The sequence below is a fragment of the Nanorana parkeri genome, unplaced genomic scaffold (genome assembly GCF_000935625.1).
Source record: "Nanorana parkeri isolate BGI_ZX_2015 unplaced genomic scaffold, ASM93562v1 scaffold380, whole genome shotgun sequence".
NCBI classification, from domain to species: domain Eukaryota; kingdom Metazoa; phylum Chordata; class Amphibia; order Anura; family Dicroglossidae; genus Nanorana; species Nanorana parkeri.
This window is the reverse complement of record NW_017306648.1, coordinates 730,418-748,402: the sequence shown is the minus strand read 5'-3', so window position 1 is coordinate 748,402 and position 17,985 is coordinate 730,418. Positions and strand designations below refer to the sequence as shown.

Here is a 17,985-nt window from a genome sequence, read left to right as displayed (position 1 = left end):
GACAGCCATGAGAGAGAGCGAGGAGAGACAGCCAGTATAGAGAGGAAGGAGAGACAGCCAGGAGAGAGAGGAAGGAGAGACAGCCAGGAGAGAGAGGAAGGAGAGACAGCCAGGAGAGAGAGGAAGGAGAGACAGCCAGGAGAGAGAGGAAGGAGAGACAGTCAGGAGAGAGAGGAAGGAGAGACAGTCAGGAGAGAGAGTGAGGAGAGAGCAAGGAGAGAGAGGAGAGACAGCCAGGAGAGAGAGTGAGGAGACAGCCAGGAGAGAGATTTTCAGTCTCGTCCTGCTGGTGCTCTATATGCAAATGAACTCCGTGTATTGGAGGCCCACTCATTTATGTCCTCTACCTCTCTCAATAACAGTTATTTGCGGCTGCAGACTGATAAGGAGGCTCTGTACAATGACAGCAGGTGAGTGGTGATTTACTTGTATCCCTGGATCAGCAGATCACTGTGGCAACCTATTGACTTTATCCTGCTTTCAAACAAGGACAAAAATTGAGGAGATTCAGCAGAGGAAAGAGGAAGAATTTAAAGCATTGACAATAAAAAACCAGAAACTCCAGCAGGATCTGCAAGGTGCTCATCAGGTAAGTGTCTGCTGGAAGGTTAAATACTTAGCATTTCATCAGCTGCTGAAAACTATTATTATTATTACTTAGTTGTAGTTATAGTAATGTATGTTGATATACTATCAGCAACAATGCCTTGTATTAAGGTTTTGTAATAAAGGTTGGGAAAAGAGATTTCTAGTTTACCTCTGGGTTTATCTAATTTTTCTCTTGACCCTCTAGAAAATAATAAAAAATCCTAGTCCGGCAGGGTACAGCTCAATGTTTACATTAGTCCTGCAAGTTAATGGGTATGCAGCTCATTCACTGCATTTTTGGCAGTTTATCATCAGAAACAGCGCACTGGGAATTTCCTTTTCTTTTTTATAGCAAAACATTAATGGGGGCTCCCAATTTACTAATCATTAGTGTTCCTTTGCAGCACCCAGCTTATATTGCACACTTAATAGTATTCTCTGGCAATAGTGATGGCCATTTGGCTATACTGCAGTCTTACAGCCCAAATCTAGCCAAATATACAAAAAACAGACAGACATTCACAGATTCATAGCAGGCAGAAAATAGAGCACAACTGCAGCCTCCACAGTATATATTACAATGTGCCTGTTCTGAAAGATGTGAGGTCCATGGCAGGTGAGGCACCCCCTGGCCTGTTTCAGGCCCGGTAACCAAGCTATGCATGGAGGAGGGAGGGAGGGAGGAACCCTGTCCCTTATTTGCTTGTCCATGATGAGGCATCTATATGGATGCCATCTATAGTTTGTTTGTTTTTTGTTGATTGGATGGCTTGGGCCAATGGCGCTTTGCCATTGGTCCAAAACATCCACAGAGCTCAAGTCCCTGGCTCCAAGTCAGAGGCTGTTGAAGCGCTGGCCTAACTGAGTTAGGTTACACACAGCAGCCGGCTTCCCTGCTGCTGTGTAACCTAACATAGCTGTCAAAAGCCGGATGAAGCACCGCCTATAATTAACATGACAGGCTACACACCAGGGAGGCTTTCCCCACTGCGTAAACTGTAAGAAACAAGTCTGAATGGAGAAAAAGCTGTCAGCTTCAGACTTGAAGCTGACAGCTTTTTCTTCCATAATGGCAGGTGAGGCATTGCACGTCCCTTAAATGTGATTGGTTGCTGAGGGTTACGCAGACAGCTCTTATTGCTGACAGTTTGTATTACCCTTTCCCTTTTTTGATCTTTATCATATGTTCTGTCTTGGCAGAATTGTGTTGAGCTGAATGAACAGATCCAGAGCCACAAGCAAGACCATGAACGGGCCCTGCAAGGACTTCAGGAACAAGTATGTCATCCTCTGGTTAAAGTTGCTTTAGCTTTTACTGTCTTGTTCTGCTTCGGTTATTAAACTCTGTGCTCTCTCTGGCTTCTCTCTTCCTGTCATGTGACCTGTTATTATCCCTGCTCCTCTGTGCTCCTGCCACCCAATCCTATATAGGTAGCATGGCAGAGTGCGGAGAGCCAGGAGCAGGTGGACAACATTCTGTCAGAGAACGATGCCCTCCGTACCAACCTAGCGGCCTTGGAACAGGTACATCGTCATCCATTAACCATTCCAGTCACTGGTTTTGCCTTTACACCCCTCAGATGTATACAAAATCACACGTGCATCTCTGCCCTGATCCAATATTTACCTTTCTAGCAAGTTACTAATACCCATCTGTCATGTGGCCTGATTTGCAGCATTTTGCATCAATATTGCTTAATAAACATGCTTGCTTTACTTGTGCATGCTATAAAACAAGGTAATAATACAAAATCATTAAGACAATGTTAATCTGATTTCCATCCGTAAAACGCCTTGGGAAAATATAGTGGACTTTTCTTTTGGCTACACATTTGGACAAGGATGACATAAATGATATGAAGAACAATCTTAATTAAAGAAGAACTCGATTAGAATGAAAAAATGGGACTGTAATAGCTGACTTGATTTTGAAGCTCTGGGCCCGTCATTCACATCCTACACCGTGTAGAGAGTGACTGACGTGGCACAAGCATGCAGCCAGTAAATAATCCCAGCACTTGAAATGTCACTCAGTAAAAGCATCTTTCATATTTATATCCTGACAGGTTATCTTTGCACACCACACATATCTAGAAATATTTTGACAGTATTCTATTTAAAAAAAAAAAAATCTCTATCTATATATAGTCTCTAGCTGCTTCTATATGTGCAGAACTTTGAAATGTAGCTCTTTTTTTTGGGTCCACTCATCTGCCTTAGCTATGTAAGTTTAAACTAATTGACATTTTTTTAAAAAGAACTTTATCAATATTATTTACAGAGACATATTCTGTGAGGGTCTAAAAACTGAACTTTAGGGAAACTACTAAATAAGCAAATCAAACACAGGAAAGAAGACCTGATTTATCTCTTCTGCAGTTCAGTAATATTTACAGGTCTTGTCCCTCCCCGTCTTACCTATCAGAATTAACTTGTATTGCTTGCAATAAAAAAAACGCATTTAAAGGAGAACTATGAGGCGAGTGATTTTCACTCATCCTCATAGTTCGAGCCGACGTGTGACAATGAAACTGTCACACGTCGGATCAATAGATCGGGAAGTGAGCGAACACATACCGTCGCTCGCTCACTTCTCAATCATCTCCCTGCAGAGAGCTGTGACTTTCAGTCTCGGCTCCCTGCAGGGATTCCCCCCCAGGGCTGACTGGAGGAATGGATGGGGGAGTGGGCGTGAACAGTTGGCTCTGCCTCTAGATAGGCAGAGCCAGCTGTCACTCACACAGCTGGGTGGATCTTGACAGTAATGTCGGGATCCGTCCCAGCTGCGGCGGTCTCAGTATACCGCAAACTGTAGCTCGCGATATACTGAGCTTTGGGTCACGGGCAGGGGTGTATCTACTGCAAGACAAACTAGGCATTTGCCTAGGGCGGCACTTTCCAGGGGGGCAGCAGAAAACACCACCCCAAACCAATTACGCGGACAGGGCCAAACTTGCAGGTGGGGCGAGGCTGGACGGCAGAATCAGGCAGCGACGACTGCCTAGTGAGGCAAATTAGGTGGCCATAAGGCCCTAAGAGCGGTTGTCTAATTAGAGAGCTACCTGGTGGAGGGGAGGGCCCAATGAGTTGTGGTCCAGCTGGCTATGTACAGGAGGTGGAGGAGAAGCAGCGGGGTGGCTCTGGGCTGGACATAGCATGTGATCTGATGGCGGGATGTCCCAGAAGCAGGCTGGGGACTGCAATGTATTCTTTAGATTGAGGGGGGTGCCCGAGTTTAGTCGTGCCTAGGGCAGCACAAAACCAAAATACACCACTGGTCATGGGAGGATCCTAGTATATGTCATCCCATGACCCTTAAGAGAGCTATGGGAAAAACATTTACCCCATAGTTCTCTTTTAAGTAGGTATTAATAACACAGAGCTGAACTTATCCGTGTCATTTATATCTGTCTGGAGTTCAAATTTAATTACTCTTGAAGCATATTCACAGCTTTTTCATTACAAGAAACTAACTTATATTGTGCAATCATGGTGGCTCCTCAGATGGAAACGCTATCCTGCTTTTTAATGGGTTCAGGGTTCTTCTTTAAGGCTGTATAATAATTAAGTATCATACACTGGAGTCCTATTAATTTATTGTTAGGGCTTATTCACACCTAGGCATATGAAATGCATATAAGTAATTACCTTTTCTATCTTGTTCATTATTAAGATACTTGGTATTTTTTTTTTTTTTTTTATGTTTTCAAGAATACCAGGACATTCACAGAAAATTATCTTTTGACCTCCACTCAAAAGCACATAAAAGCACAATTATTAGGTTTTTTTTGGATTCATTTTAGGATTAAGTAAGGAAGGGTGACAACCTCTGAAAGAGTTTTTTATTTGCTATATGTGCTCCAGTAGATATATTTCCCTTCCTGTCCTGGAAACACAACAGAAAGTCAAAAGAAATCTCTCCAAAGTGAGAGAAATTAATCTGGAAATTGTCAGCGTCATCTTTTCTCCATTCCTATTTCGTGACAAGTGTAATATTTCTGATTTCTTATCACTTTCTGTCCCTGTGACAGTGGACACCAGGACAAGGAGAGGAGTTCTCACAGATAGCAAATAAATTATGACCTAACTGGATTCTAAACCTTTCCATACTATCCAAACTAAAAAGAAATGTTTAGTTATAGATACACTTTAGGGTGTATCCGTGCACATATTGGGGGGAATTTATCATAGCAAATGCGAGTGTTTGAACTTGCACGGAATATATTTGCACCAGATTTATGATGCTAGGGTAATGTTGTCGATAAATGAGGTTTAATAGACTCCAGGAAAGAAGACTTGTAACTCCAGGCAAAAGGCTTAACTGTCCCATCTTGAAGAAGTGGTCATGGGGACTTCTCAAGTTGTGATTGTTTTCTTAGGTGATGCTCCAGTTTCAGACAGCCCCAGAAAGTGCAGATGAAAACACGTGCAAAAAACATGCAACTGAAAAAGTAGTGCAAGCTCTGAAGAAAACAGTTGCAAAACACGTGCAAAAAACATGCAGTTGAAAAAGTAGTGCAAGCTCTGAAGAAAACAGGTGCAAAGCACATGCAGTTGGAAAAGTAGTGCAAGCTCAGGTGAAAATAGGGGCACATGTTGAAAGACAGATTTGCACATTAAAAAAAATGATCTAAGAGGCTAAAACTGTGGTAGGTGCTTTGATAAATTCCCCCCATTGTATTTTGAAATATAGTAACAAAGTTAAACTACAGCATGCAGTGCTTTTATTGGGGTGGGCTGCATGTGAAAACCGTGTGAATAGACGTCTTGTGAAGAGTAAAAAATATTTAAAATGTAGATGGTTATTACATAAAGCACTGGTGTGAATGGGGCCTAACTGTGATAAGCAGTCTCTGCTTTTTTTTTTTTTTTTTTTATGTTTTCAAGAATACCAGGACATTCACAGAAAATTATCTTTTGACCTCCACTCAAAAGCACATAAAAGCACAATTATTAGGTTTTTTTTGGATTCATTTTAGGATTAAGTAAGGAAGGGTGACAACCTCTGAAAGAGTTTTTTATTTGCTATATGTGCTCCAGTAGATATATTTCCCTTCCTGTCCTGGAAACACAACAGAAAGTCAAAAGAAATCTCTCCAAAGTGAGAGAAATTAATCTGGAAATTGTCAGCGTCATCTTTTCTCCATTCCTATTTCGTGACAAGTGTAATATTTCTGATTTCTTATCACTTTCTGTCCCTGTGACAGTGGACACCAGGACAAGGAGAGGAGTTCTCACAGATAGCAAATAAATTATGACCTAACTGGATTCTAAACCTTTCCATACTATCCAAACTAAAAAGAAATGTTTAGTTATAGATACACTTTAGGGTGTATCCGTGCACATATTGGGGGGAATTTATCATAGCAAATGCGAGTGTTTGAACTTGCACGGAATATATTTGCACCAGATTTATGATGCTAGGGTAATGTTGTCGATAAATGAGGTTTAATAGACTCCAGGAAAGAAGACTTGTAACTCCAGGCAAAAGGCTTAACTGTCCCATCTTGAAGAAGTGGTCATGGGGACTTCTCAAGTTGTGATTGTTTTCTTAGGTGATGCTCCAGTTTCAGACAGCCCCAGAAAGTGCAGATGAAAACACGTGCAAAAAACATGCAACTGAAAAAGTAGTGCAAGCTCTGAAGAAAACAGTTGCAAAACACGTGCAAAAAACATGCAGTTGAAAAAGTAGTGCAAGCTCTGAAGAAAACAGGTGCAAAGCACATGCAGTTGGAAAAGTAGTGCAAGCTCAGGTGAAAATAGGGGCACATGTTGAAAGACAGATTTGCACATTAAAAAAAATGATCTAAGAGGCTAAAACTGTGGTAGGTGCTTTGATAAATTCCCCCCATTGTATTTTGAAATATAGTAACAAAGTTAAACTACAGCATGCAGTGCTTTTATTGGGGTGGGCTGCATGTGAAAACCGTGTGAATAGACGTCTTGTGAAGAGTAAAAAATATTTAAAATGTAGATGGTTATTACATAAAGCACTGGTGTGAATGGGGCCTAACTGTGATAAGCAGTCTCTGCTTTGCCTTGTTTTGTCTCTCATAAATGACGCCGTGGGAAATCAGCAATTACCAGTTATGAAGTTTTTTTTCTCAATGCGCAGATTCAAACATCGAGGACTCAGGAGCTGAGTTTACTGCGGGACCAGAATGCAGCACTGACAGCGGAGCTCCAGCAGCAGCAAAATGACAAGGAGGCTTTACTGCAGCAAAAGGATGATTTGAAAACACAACTGCAGGTAGGACATAGTTTGATCAGAATAATGTGTTTTTAAAGCTTGCTTTATGCTTGTTGCTGTAGTCTGGACAGCCTCAGCTGTGAAAGTATAAGTCCCATTGCTAGCCCAATTTGTGAGCTTCGGGTTCTGGCATTTGGGATATTGAACCAGTCAGCATCTTAGTGTGAAATCAGTTACTGGGTGGAGCCATCCATAGCATGGAGCCCTCCTAACCCTGGAGAATTAAAACTTGATTCTAGTTCACAAAGTAGTGTCTGTTTATTAAATGCTAAATTCAGTAGACTTTTATTAAACTGATGTACTGACAAGGAACATGCAGACACGATACGTTCAATCAGCAAGCTGCTGGTGTATCCTTGTTCTGGCTTTGCTCTCTAGCAGGGGTACTTGCATGAATAGAATTACAAATTTCTTGGCAAGCAGAACAGTTTTCCTAGGTGTATTTAGGGATGCATTTTGCTGTTGTTCTGGTGTTCAGCTTTAACATTGATTATGTGTACAATAAACATTCTCTAACTATGTTCCCTCTCAACAGGAGGCCAACCGGGCACATGGCCGTCTCCTGGAGCAGCTGCAGGAGCAGAAACAGGAAATTCAGCAGCTACAGCAGGATCTGGATGAAGCTAGAAAGGTATGGAGTCCCTAAAAGGAACCTTTGTATTTTTCAATGAGTGCACAAGGTAGTCGTTGCTGTTAGCGTCCTTGATGAAAGCAATGAAAACCTGCTGCATGATAAACCAATATAAATAACCCTATGCGCTAGGAAACTCAAAAACGTATAAAACAAGCAGCCAGTATTTAAGTGTTATATGTATACTTATTTTGATGTTTAACATTTTCATTGTTACATAGTGCATGATAAACCACTTAGACATTGTTTGTTTTCAAGCTGTCTGATCAAACTGACAAAGTAACAGTAAGCACAATTATGAGCAGTACTAACAGGAAGGAGTGCCTGCATCAACTAAGATCAAATATGGCAGCCTGTACGTACATAGAAAATAACTGAATTTAAACAGACATTATAAATACCACATGCAATAAAAAAATGTATGGCAAGCTTAACACTGTTACCTATATTTTACAGTGGAAAGAAGAAAAAAGATTAAAAATATGTATTTCCTTTTCTTTTTAATAGTTTTCTTAGCCTGCTCTCTATCTTGGCTAACCTAGCTTCCCATTTTCTGCAGTGTGCTGACAAGCGAAAAGGCATGCTGGATGAGATGGCTATTGAGATGCAGCAGGAGAAGGCTCGGCACAAGGAAGTGGTGGGAAATATCAAGCTCCAGCATGAGAAAGAGGTGCTGAGTATTCGAGCCAAATATGAGAAGGAGCTGAGGGAGCTTCATGAAGAGAAGAACCGTGGAGAGGAGGACCTAAGAGGACAGCTGAGAGATGAGAAGGTAAGGTTGTCAAGACTTCAGTGACAGAAGGTCGATCACATCCAATAATAGTAAAATCTATTTTATTATTAATGTGTGTTATTTATTTATTTTATTTATTACAGGTATTTATATAGCGCTGACAATTTACGCAGCGCTGATGCTTGGTGATTGGCCCAGCACTGTCACAAGGTGACAGAGAGAGCGTCCTAGGTCTGTGAAAGCTCCAGCTAGTGAAGCTCGTATCATAAATGGGGCTTCTTCCTTGCTTCTGGTGAAAGAATGGAGCAGCAGGAGAATGAATGGAAGGTGCTGCTAGGAAGGGGGAAATTAAATAGAACCTGTTGCTTTGAACTGCATGGACAAAGCACAGGTTCACTTTAAGGGCAAACACTCCACTTTTATAAACTGACTGATCTTTGATGAATAGATTTGGAATTTCTGATAAGGGCAGAATCAAGGAGGAATATTTATCACATTTATAAAAATAGAAGAATTTGCTTTCATTTGCCCGGATTTAAGCACATTTGCTGGCCACGAGAGTGAGTTTTGCTATAATGTGATTTTGTGGCAGGTGGAAAGTGCTAATGCTAGAGTATGAAAACTAAGATCTTAGGCTAATTCCTCATATTGTATTGCATTGAATTTGCAGCCACATGCAGAGGTGATTGGGATGGATCTGTGTAGAAATCGGTAGAAAAAACTGTTGATGACATCAAAGATTTGCTCTTCAAAACAGTGAATGTTTCTAGACATTTGGCGCCAGTGAATGTTACGTGGAGTGTATTGTAGATACAGCATATGTAGACCTGGATCTCCCATTGAAAATAGAGAAACCCAGGTGTTGGCAGAAAGCGGTGAATATTACCCAACTGGCCAACTATGAAGAGTGAAGGCTCTTTAAAAATAAAATGATCCTTTTGAAGAGTGTTTTGCAATCAGATAGTGGGAGAATGATTGGAGAATTGACTCTTTGCTGCTTCAAAAATATGCCCCCAGAGAGGCAGTGGGGACATTTACAAATAAAGGCACATGCAACTCTCTGTTATGGCTCCATACAATACTTTTTAATGGATTTTCAGTATATATCTGGTGATCCCAGCACATCAACCTTTTTCTGGACATGTATGTCAGGTTTTTTTTTTAACTCAAACATGCGCACATCTTACTTAGGTTTGGTTGGAGGCATGTTTAATGCTGATGAAGCACTACAGCTTACCAGAAGAGAGAAAAGTGCTTAACGCACACTGCAAGATAACAAGGTCTCTATTGCTTAATTTTATATTGCATCTGGCTATAAATTCTACCCAGAATGCCTTATTGTATGTAGAGTGCCTAGCGACTACTGGATGTAAAATAGTTCTTTCAGGAAACAGAAATGTAAAAGAAAGAATTAAATAAAAAAAAACTAGCAGTTTCTCCAAATCAGGCTCTGTCAGCAGGAACATATAAGTAAATGGTTGGCATTTGTTTTGGAATAGGTTGAGATCCATGTTACACAACTTCTTTTTATAGATTGCACTTCTATGTGTCCATGGGGACAGCTGTTTATGCTTGCTGTCTACATAAGCTGTTCTTCACGCTGATTGTAAATTAGCGCAGTTATTGCGGTTTTATGCTTCCTCTCTTTGCAAGAATATCCGTATATTCTGACTGAGTAAAAACAAGACATCAAGATGGCTTGGCGGGTCATTTTTTAAATCTCATCAGATATTTTTTAATGTGCTGACTAAAGTGTCTCCAATAATGAAGTAAATATCTAAATTTAAAATCAACAAATCTCTCATGAAATGTTGGAACATTAAGGCCAGAATTTGTTGGATTTAAATTTCCAAAATGCATTTTTTTGAGAAATTTCATGTTAAAGTGACACAAAACTTAGGAGTTAAGTCTTAAAAAATGCATTCAAGTACCTTAAGGGCCCATTAACACCAGACGCTGCGCTAATCGCACATCGGCTGGTGTGCTTTGCCCCAGCACAATGCCGAATCGCTGATCCCAGCGCATTGTACTGTGTACTTTTTTTGTTAGAACTTTAAAGAAATGTCACAAGCAACATTTCATTCAGCTCTATGGGTGCAGCGGGGTGCTAAGAGGTTGTACTGCGTCGCATCTTGCTCCGTTGAAAACAAGTAAGGTTTTGAGTGCACACCACTGCGTTCCTACCGCAACACTGTAGTGTAAAGCACACCATCTGTCACAAGGCAAATTGCCTTGTCTTGCGTTGGGTCTGCGCTGGAACTACGGCAAGAGCAGCTCCAATGCAGAGGGTGTGAATAACTATTAACAAAAATGTAGCTTATTTGTGTATCACTCAGCTGCAGATCCTGAAATCATCTCTGAATTGGTGCTGACACTGTCCTTCCTTCTGGAGTGTGACTACTTTTGTTCTCCATGGTCCTTGTGTGTGTTGTAAAGTAGTCACTATTCCATGCTCACTCCCATGATAGACTTCAATCTCACGTTTAGTTTACTAATTTGTATGGAGATTGTAGTCCATCATGGGAGTGAGCTTGGAGCGGTGACTACTTTACAACACACACAGGGACCATGGGGAACAAAAGTAGCCACCCTCCAGAAGGAAGGACAGTGTCAGCACCAATTCAGAGATGATTTGAGGATCTACAGCCGAGTGATACACAGATAAGTGTCATTTTTGTTAGTAGTTAGGCCTGGTTCACACCTGGGCGTTTTGTAGCGCGTTTCTACGCTCTGCAAAACGCTCAAACACCGAAATCCCATTATTTCCTATGGGTATGGTTCACACCTGGGCGTATTACAGGCCGTATGAACGCGCTACAAAACGCCCTACGCCCAATGAAGTACGAGAGCTTCTTTGGGGCGTATTTGCCGCGCGTATCCATTGGGATACAACCAGGTAGCCCTCGTAAACGCGCGATTTGTTTTACAGCGAAACTCGCATATTCAATACGCCTAGGTGTGAACCCAGCCTTAGGCTACGTGAATGCATTTTTAAGGTTTATCTCCTAAGTTTAGTGTCAATTTAATGGCTCGATCGTTGTATCATTGAAAATACATCATAGCTTCCCTTATCGTTCTTTGCTGATCATAACCAGAGGACCTGCCTGTTAATATAGTGAAATTCTGGAAATCCATATAGCAGAAATTGGGTGATGTGCTGGCTTTCCACAAACAGCTAAAATGAAAAAAAGAAGAGTATTTGTACACTGATTATAAGGACAGACTGTTAATGGGTTGTTTTGGCAGCTGCAGCTGTGATAGAGACAATTAGGCTGGTTATAACATCAGACAGTGTCTATATGATGCTATTTATCTGCCCCCCATGAGGTTTGTTGCAATACTTCAACTTCTCGTTGGCTGAAAGGCTCTAATTTTCTGTTCAAGACTTTTGCATGCAGCTATAATCTGTTCTGTATCCTCAGGCACGCTGCAGGGAGTTGGAAGGCTTACAGCAGACTACAGAGGAGCTGCGTTTACAGATTGGTTCACTAGAGGGCACCAAAGGATGGTTTGAACGTCGACTAAAGGAGGCAGAAGTGAGTGTGGGGTTATCCCTGTGTTATCAATGTCACCAGTCCTGTCTGTTTAATTGCATCTGGGTCAATTTGTCTTCCCTTTCTAATCTTGAGACTTGTTTCAGGAAACTGTTGAAAGGAACCAGCTGCAACACAAGGAAGACTTGGGAAAACTACGAGAGGAGCATTCTGCTGATCTGGATGTACGTTTAATATTGAAACTTATGCTTGGCAGGTTTTTTTTGTTGCTGGTTTCCCTTTCTTAAGGTGCCCATACACTGCTCGATTCTCGTACGAGAATCGCGGGAAATCCTGCGATCGTACGAGAATCGAGCAGTGTGAATGAAGACGTGCGACCATTTCTACTGTACGGTCGCACGTCTTTTGTCTAAGGAGCACGCTAGAAAACCAGCCGAAAATCGTACGATTTTTGGCTGGTTTGAACGGTGCTCGGGAGACAAATGCCGAACGGGCCGGTGTGCGCACGCGCACACTGCCCGTTCAGCATTGCGGTCAGCGGAAGCCCGCCCCTCAGGGGGGAGGGCTTGCGATGATCGAGAGTACGATCTGCCTGTCCAAGATGGGCAGATCGTACATTTTTTTAATTACTTTACAACCATCGCAAGACTAAGGTTGATTATAAGGACAGACTGTTAATGGGTTGTTTTGGCAGCTGCAGCTGTGATAGAGACAATTAGGCTGGTTATAACATCAGACAGTGTCTATATGATGCTATTTATCTGCCCCCCATGAGGTTTGTTGCAATACTTCAACTTCTCGTTGGCTGAAAGGCTCTAATTTTCTGTTCAAGACTTTTGCATGCAGCTATAATCTGTTCTGTATCCTCAGGCACGCTGCAGGGAGTTGGAAGGCTTACAGCAGACTACAGAGGAGCTGCGTTTACAGATTGGTTCACTAGAGGGCACCAAAGGATGGTTTGAACGTCGACTAAAGGAGGCAGAAGTGAGTGTGGGGTTATCCCTGTGTTATCAATGTCACCAGTCCTGTCTGTTTAATTGCATCTGGGTCAATTTGTCTTCCCTTTCTAATCTTGAGACTTGTTTCAGGAAACTGTTGAAAGGAACCAGCTGCAACACAAGGAAGACTTGGGAAAACTACGAGAGGAGCATTCTGCTGATCTGGATGTACGTTTAATATTGAAACTTATGCTTGGCAGGTTTTTTTTGTTGCTGGTTTCCCTTTCTTAAGGTGCCCATACACTGCTCGATTCTCGTACGAGAATCGCGGGAAATCCTGCGATCGTACGAGAATCGAGCAGTGTGAATGAAGACGTGCGACCATTTCTACTGTACGGTCGCACGTCTTTTGTCTAAGGAGCACGCTAGAAAACCAGCCGAAAATCGTACGATTTTTGGCTGGTTTGAACGGTGCTCGGGAGACAAATGCCGAACGGGCCGGTGTGCGCACGCGCACACTGCCCGTTCAGCATTGCGGTCAGCGGAAGCCCGCCCCTCAGGGGGGAGGGCTTGCGATGATCGAGAGTACGATCTGCCTGTCCAAGATGGGCAGATCGTACATTTTTTTAATTACTTTACAACCATCGCAAGACTAAGGTCTTGCGATGGTTGTAAAGTGTATGGCCACCTTTAGCCAGCAGGACTGAGTGCTGGGATACTTGTATTATCAACTTGCAGTGAAATGTCTCTCCCACATGCACTTCCATTAATAATTATAAGTTGATGAGCTGCATGTCATCCTTTGTTCCTGTCTTTGTCTAATAACAGAGTGGTAGGTGAAAATGTCAACTTAAATTATAGCCATTTACCTGGAGACAGCTAGCCAAGGATGCCTTTGTAGCTAGAGGTACACAACTGGCTAAATGTCTTTCAATACTGAAGCAAGCGGATTCAGATAAGAATTTTCTAATGACTTTATTCACCTTTAGTGGCAGTCTGGGAAAATTCTTAAACACTTGATTTGGGATTTTATATACTTAGCTTAGAGTATAAAGTGTGCAAGACCTCTGAGCTGGATTTATTCACGCTTTAAAATCAACCAAACGGAAAGGGAATATAAGCGGCACGGTGGCAGCAAGCTATTAAACAAATATGTGTTCCATAGGCAAATGTGACCATGTTTTATAAGCGATTATTTATTTTTGTCTGAAATAACTGACGTATCAGAGGTGCTCAATCTTAAAATTATTCTGTTTTAATTCTCTTCAGATGAAGCAGAATGAGATGGACTCCCTGATGGAACAAATCAAGGCATTTGGAAAAGAGAAAGATAGTCTTAATGGGACAATTGAACAGCTGAGACAGGTGAGACCTCTCCGTGACCATGAGTGTGAGCTTACTGTCCTGTGATATCTATTCTATATCTCTTCCAATCTTCTTCAGAGCTGCTTTCACGTGCCACAGCACTTTTTTTTGAAATATTGAAAGAGCTTGTTGTACACAGTATTGTGATGTTTCCATACAGACCATTCTACTGATAAGTAACTTGAGATTACTTGAATTATTAGGAGGTAAAGGATACAGCCGATGGGCAGAGAATCCTGGAGAAGAGAGGGAGTGCTGCTGTAAGTAATGGTCTTTATATAATACACACTCTGTTCATATACAGACCTCAGGTTTTTTGCCCTCCTTCTAGTGCACAGACATCAGGCTATAATTACCTCTCCCCTTCTAATACACAGATATCAGGCACACACTGACCTCTCCTTCTCCTAATTCACAGACATCAGGATACACTGACCTCTCCTCTCCTCCTAATACACAGACATCAGGATACACTGACCTCTCCTCCTAATACACAGACATCAGGATAGACATCAGGATACGCTGACCTCTCCTCTCCTCCTAATACACAGACATCAGGATACACTGACCTCTCCTCTCCTCCTAATACACAGACATCCGGATACACTGACCTCTCCCTATCATGACACAATGACCTGTTCACTTCTCCTTATATACAGATTATTTTGTACTGTTCTTCACAGCTTAAGGACCTGAAGCGGCAGCTTCACTTGGAGAGGAAGCGAGCAGATAAGCTTCAGGAACGGCTGCAGGAGATTCTCACCAACAGCAAAACTCGAACAGGTAGGTGTTTTTGGGACCCAGGCATGTGGTCCTCATTTATTTTCTTAGGTAGTTTTCCTAGTACCCGCCAGTTAGTCCCAGACATAGTTTTGTCTTATCCCTGGCAGTTATTCTTATCTACGTTGTACGGTCAGAGAAAGGGGTCTGCCAGGATTTGGGTTGTAGCGCTTTGCCATCAAGGTGCAGCACTGCGGAAAACAAGCCTACATTTAAACAGTGTTGATGTGACACATTTAATTAGCCAACAGAGGGGGTCAAAATTAAAAGCTTTGAAGACATCCTTGACATAGGTAAAGCCTCTAGTCAGCCTCAGAATAATGCGCTGCTGGCCACAAGTGTAACTTTTCTTTCACACAATATAATTATTTTAGCAAAATCTAAAGATAACATGTATGACATACATCTTACCTGAAAGATCTCAATGTAACAGATTAAAACTGCATTCAAATTCCTTTTCTGCTTTTAACCACCTTCCGTCCATGGCCGTTTGTGAACGGCCGGACGGGAGTCTGCTAGGACGTCCTGCCCCTCTCGTGTGCGGCGCTCAGCGCGCACAGGAGAGGGAAAACTGTGAGCATGTAAACAGCCAGCGATGGCTGTTTACATACAAGCGATCGGGCGTCTCTAGACGCCCGATCACTTGCAGGAGCTGCAGGTGTGCACCCCCCCCTCCCCGTACCTATGTCCCGCCGTCTCCTCGCTGCCGCTGCCGGTCCCGTAATCCGCTGTGGCCGGTGCGGCTGAGACCGGCACGGCGACGCTCTAACAGCAGATCAAATGGAGATCATTACTCGATCTCACTTTGATCTCTTTTCCTGTACCCGAATGCAGGAAGTGATGTATATTACATCACTTCCTGCATTCAGTGTCACTGTGTCAGTGCAGAACACCGGAGAGAAGCTGATGAAGCAGATCTCTGCTTTATCAGTTTCTCTGTGGGTCCCTAGGTGACATCAGAGGTCTTTGAGACCCCTGATCTCTCCATAAAGAGGACCTGTTTGGTGAACTGGCTATTACATAGGGGATTTCTTAGTCCCCTATGTTATAGCAATAAAGTTAAGTCTAAAAAAACAAAAAAATTAAAAATAAAAGAAGCTTAAAAAATATTCACAAATAATAATAGAAAAAAATAACACAAAAAATGTTTTAAAGTCCCCCGCCCTTCCCCCCCACATACACACGCAAACATGCGTCGGGTGCGCCTATGTACGAAAACGACGATTGCACCCATTATGCAGCACATGTTGCATATCGCCGCGAACGTCGCAATGAGAGCAATAATTTTAGGGCCATCAATCACTGATAACACTAAACTGATGAGCGGTAAAAACATTTAAAGCGTTGCCTATGGCCAATTTTGGTTAGTGTCTATTTACCCAACGTGACCCCATCTTTTATATTGTACCAAAAAATTGGGGTGATAATAAATGTTTCATAACCTTTTTTAGGGAAACATGTTTTTTTTCAAAATTTAGGGTACTTTTTTTGCTATATAGTAAAAAATAAAAACCCCAGTGGTGAATAAATACCACCAAAAGAAAGCTCTATCTGTCCCCAAAAAATGGTATGAAATTCGTATCAGTACAGCGTTGCATGACGGAATAAACGTCAGTCAAAGTACCGCAGCGCTGAATACTGAAAAATGGCCTGGCCAGGAAGGGGGTGAAACACCATGGTCTTCAAGTGGTTAAAAACATTGTGGTTTGGGAGATGAATGGTACCGCACCTCCCTTTTTTCTGGCATATTCTGGGTTTATGATTTTGATAATAATCTATTACAGTTCATCAAAATGTGATAATTTTGTGTAAACATCGGTCCAGAATTGTTGGGCCATTGATAAAATTAATAGTTAACGTAAGCTAAATAAATATGATTGCAGTGTAAGAAATCTGTGTGCTGTCAACGTTGATCGTGATTGTGTCAGTGAGTAAAGGTGCCCATACACCTTACGATTATCGGACGATTTTCGTATGCGATGGACTTTTCGGCCGATAATCGCATGTGTGCATTGCAGTGTCCGACCGATAGTACTGTACAATCGTACGACTTTTGACGGTCAAGCATGTTTGAAAACTTTGCTAGATCGTACGATTGTTGTAAGGTTGGTGGCGTTTCCGTCCGTCAAAAGTGGTACGATCTACACTGCGCTTGCGCTAACGAAAATACGGCAAATCAATTACCGCATTTCGTCCAGGTGCTTTTCGTTAATTACGGCTATATTAATCTTGCGTTCATCGAGGCAGGATGGGGCTGCCGTACGAAAATCGTACGACTATTCGATCATCGGACGAAAAGTTTCGTCCGATAATCGTAAGGTGTATGGGCACCTTAACACTGCACATAATTCTACTACTTTTCCAGTGTCAATCAGAGTAATGAAGCTGGGCCTGGTGCGAACACAGTTTGACTCTGTTTGCCCAAGTTTCCACAAAATTGTGAGTTCCACCGCCTTCTCCCAACCCAATCTGTTACAGAGAGGCACATGCTCACTTGTCTAGAGATTTCTGGGCTTGGTGCGAACCCAGATCACATAGGCCTGCCTAAAAGTGTGACTGCCACTTCCCCCTCCTGGCCCAAACAGTGGCAGCAGTTGCGGTCGGGGCATTCCCTGCCCCAACGCGATGTATATCTGCAACTGCTGCCACTGTTTGGGCCAGGAGGGGGGAGCGGCAGTCACAGTTTTGAGTAAGCTTGTGTGATCTGGGTTCACACCAAGCCCAGACTCCTCTCTAGACTAGTGAGCTTGTGGCTTTAGTATTTAGAACGTTGAAAGACTTATGCTTGTTATTGATGGTTTCCCCTGCAGGGGGCAGCATTGGGCTGCTTTTATAGACCACATATGGCAATTATGAATTAAGCTAGTTTTGTTTAGGTGTGCTGCTTTTCTAAGGTGCATTGGTAGATAGTGAACATAGTATGGGAACCCTTTCGGCAGTAAATCTCTGTAAGTGCAGGGATTTTCCATTATGAGGTCTCGGTAATAGCATGAGACAAGGTTTCCTGCTATACCTCTTAAAGAATAAATGTCAGGCAGCTCAATTAATTTATGACTAGCAAGGGACTTGTATGTGGGAGGGGCAGTTCATTACATGTGAATTCCCCAGCACTCAGCCCTAATACACGGGAAAAGGACCTCATTAAACCTATTTCTGACATTCTAATAGAGGTCTCAGCTGGATACATTTGCAAGTATGTGGAAGTC

The 17,985-nt window shown here is 42.3% G+C and overlaps 1 protein-coding gene across 1 annotated transcript in view; it reads left to right on the top strand.

The window, feature by feature from the left end:
* The window catches only part of GRIPAP1 (GRIP1 associated protein 1), a 91,880-nt gene that overhangs the window by 13,539 nt on the left and 60,356 nt on the right, over positions 1-17,985 (top strand). The window contains exons 12-23 of the mRNA XM_018559201.1: positions 363-410; positions 490-589; positions 1,789-1,866; positions 2,020-2,112; positions 6,704-6,838; positions 7,374-7,469; positions 8,029-8,241; positions 11,625-11,738; positions 11,843-11,920; positions 13,904-13,999; positions 14,203-14,259; positions 14,683-14,782. Coding sequence (XP_018414703.1) covers positions 363-410; positions 490-589; positions 1,789-1,866; positions 2,020-2,112; positions 6,704-6,838; positions 7,374-7,469; positions 8,029-8,241; positions 11,625-11,738; positions 11,843-11,920; positions 13,904-13,999; positions 14,203-14,259; positions 14,683-14,782 — 1,208 coding nt within the window. The remainder of the gene's footprint in view (positions 1-362; positions 411-489; positions 590-1,788; positions 1,867-2,019; positions 2,113-6,703; positions 6,839-7,373; positions 7,470-8,028; positions 8,242-11,624; positions 11,739-11,842; positions 11,921-13,903; positions 14,000-14,202; positions 14,260-14,682; positions 14,783-17,985) is intronic.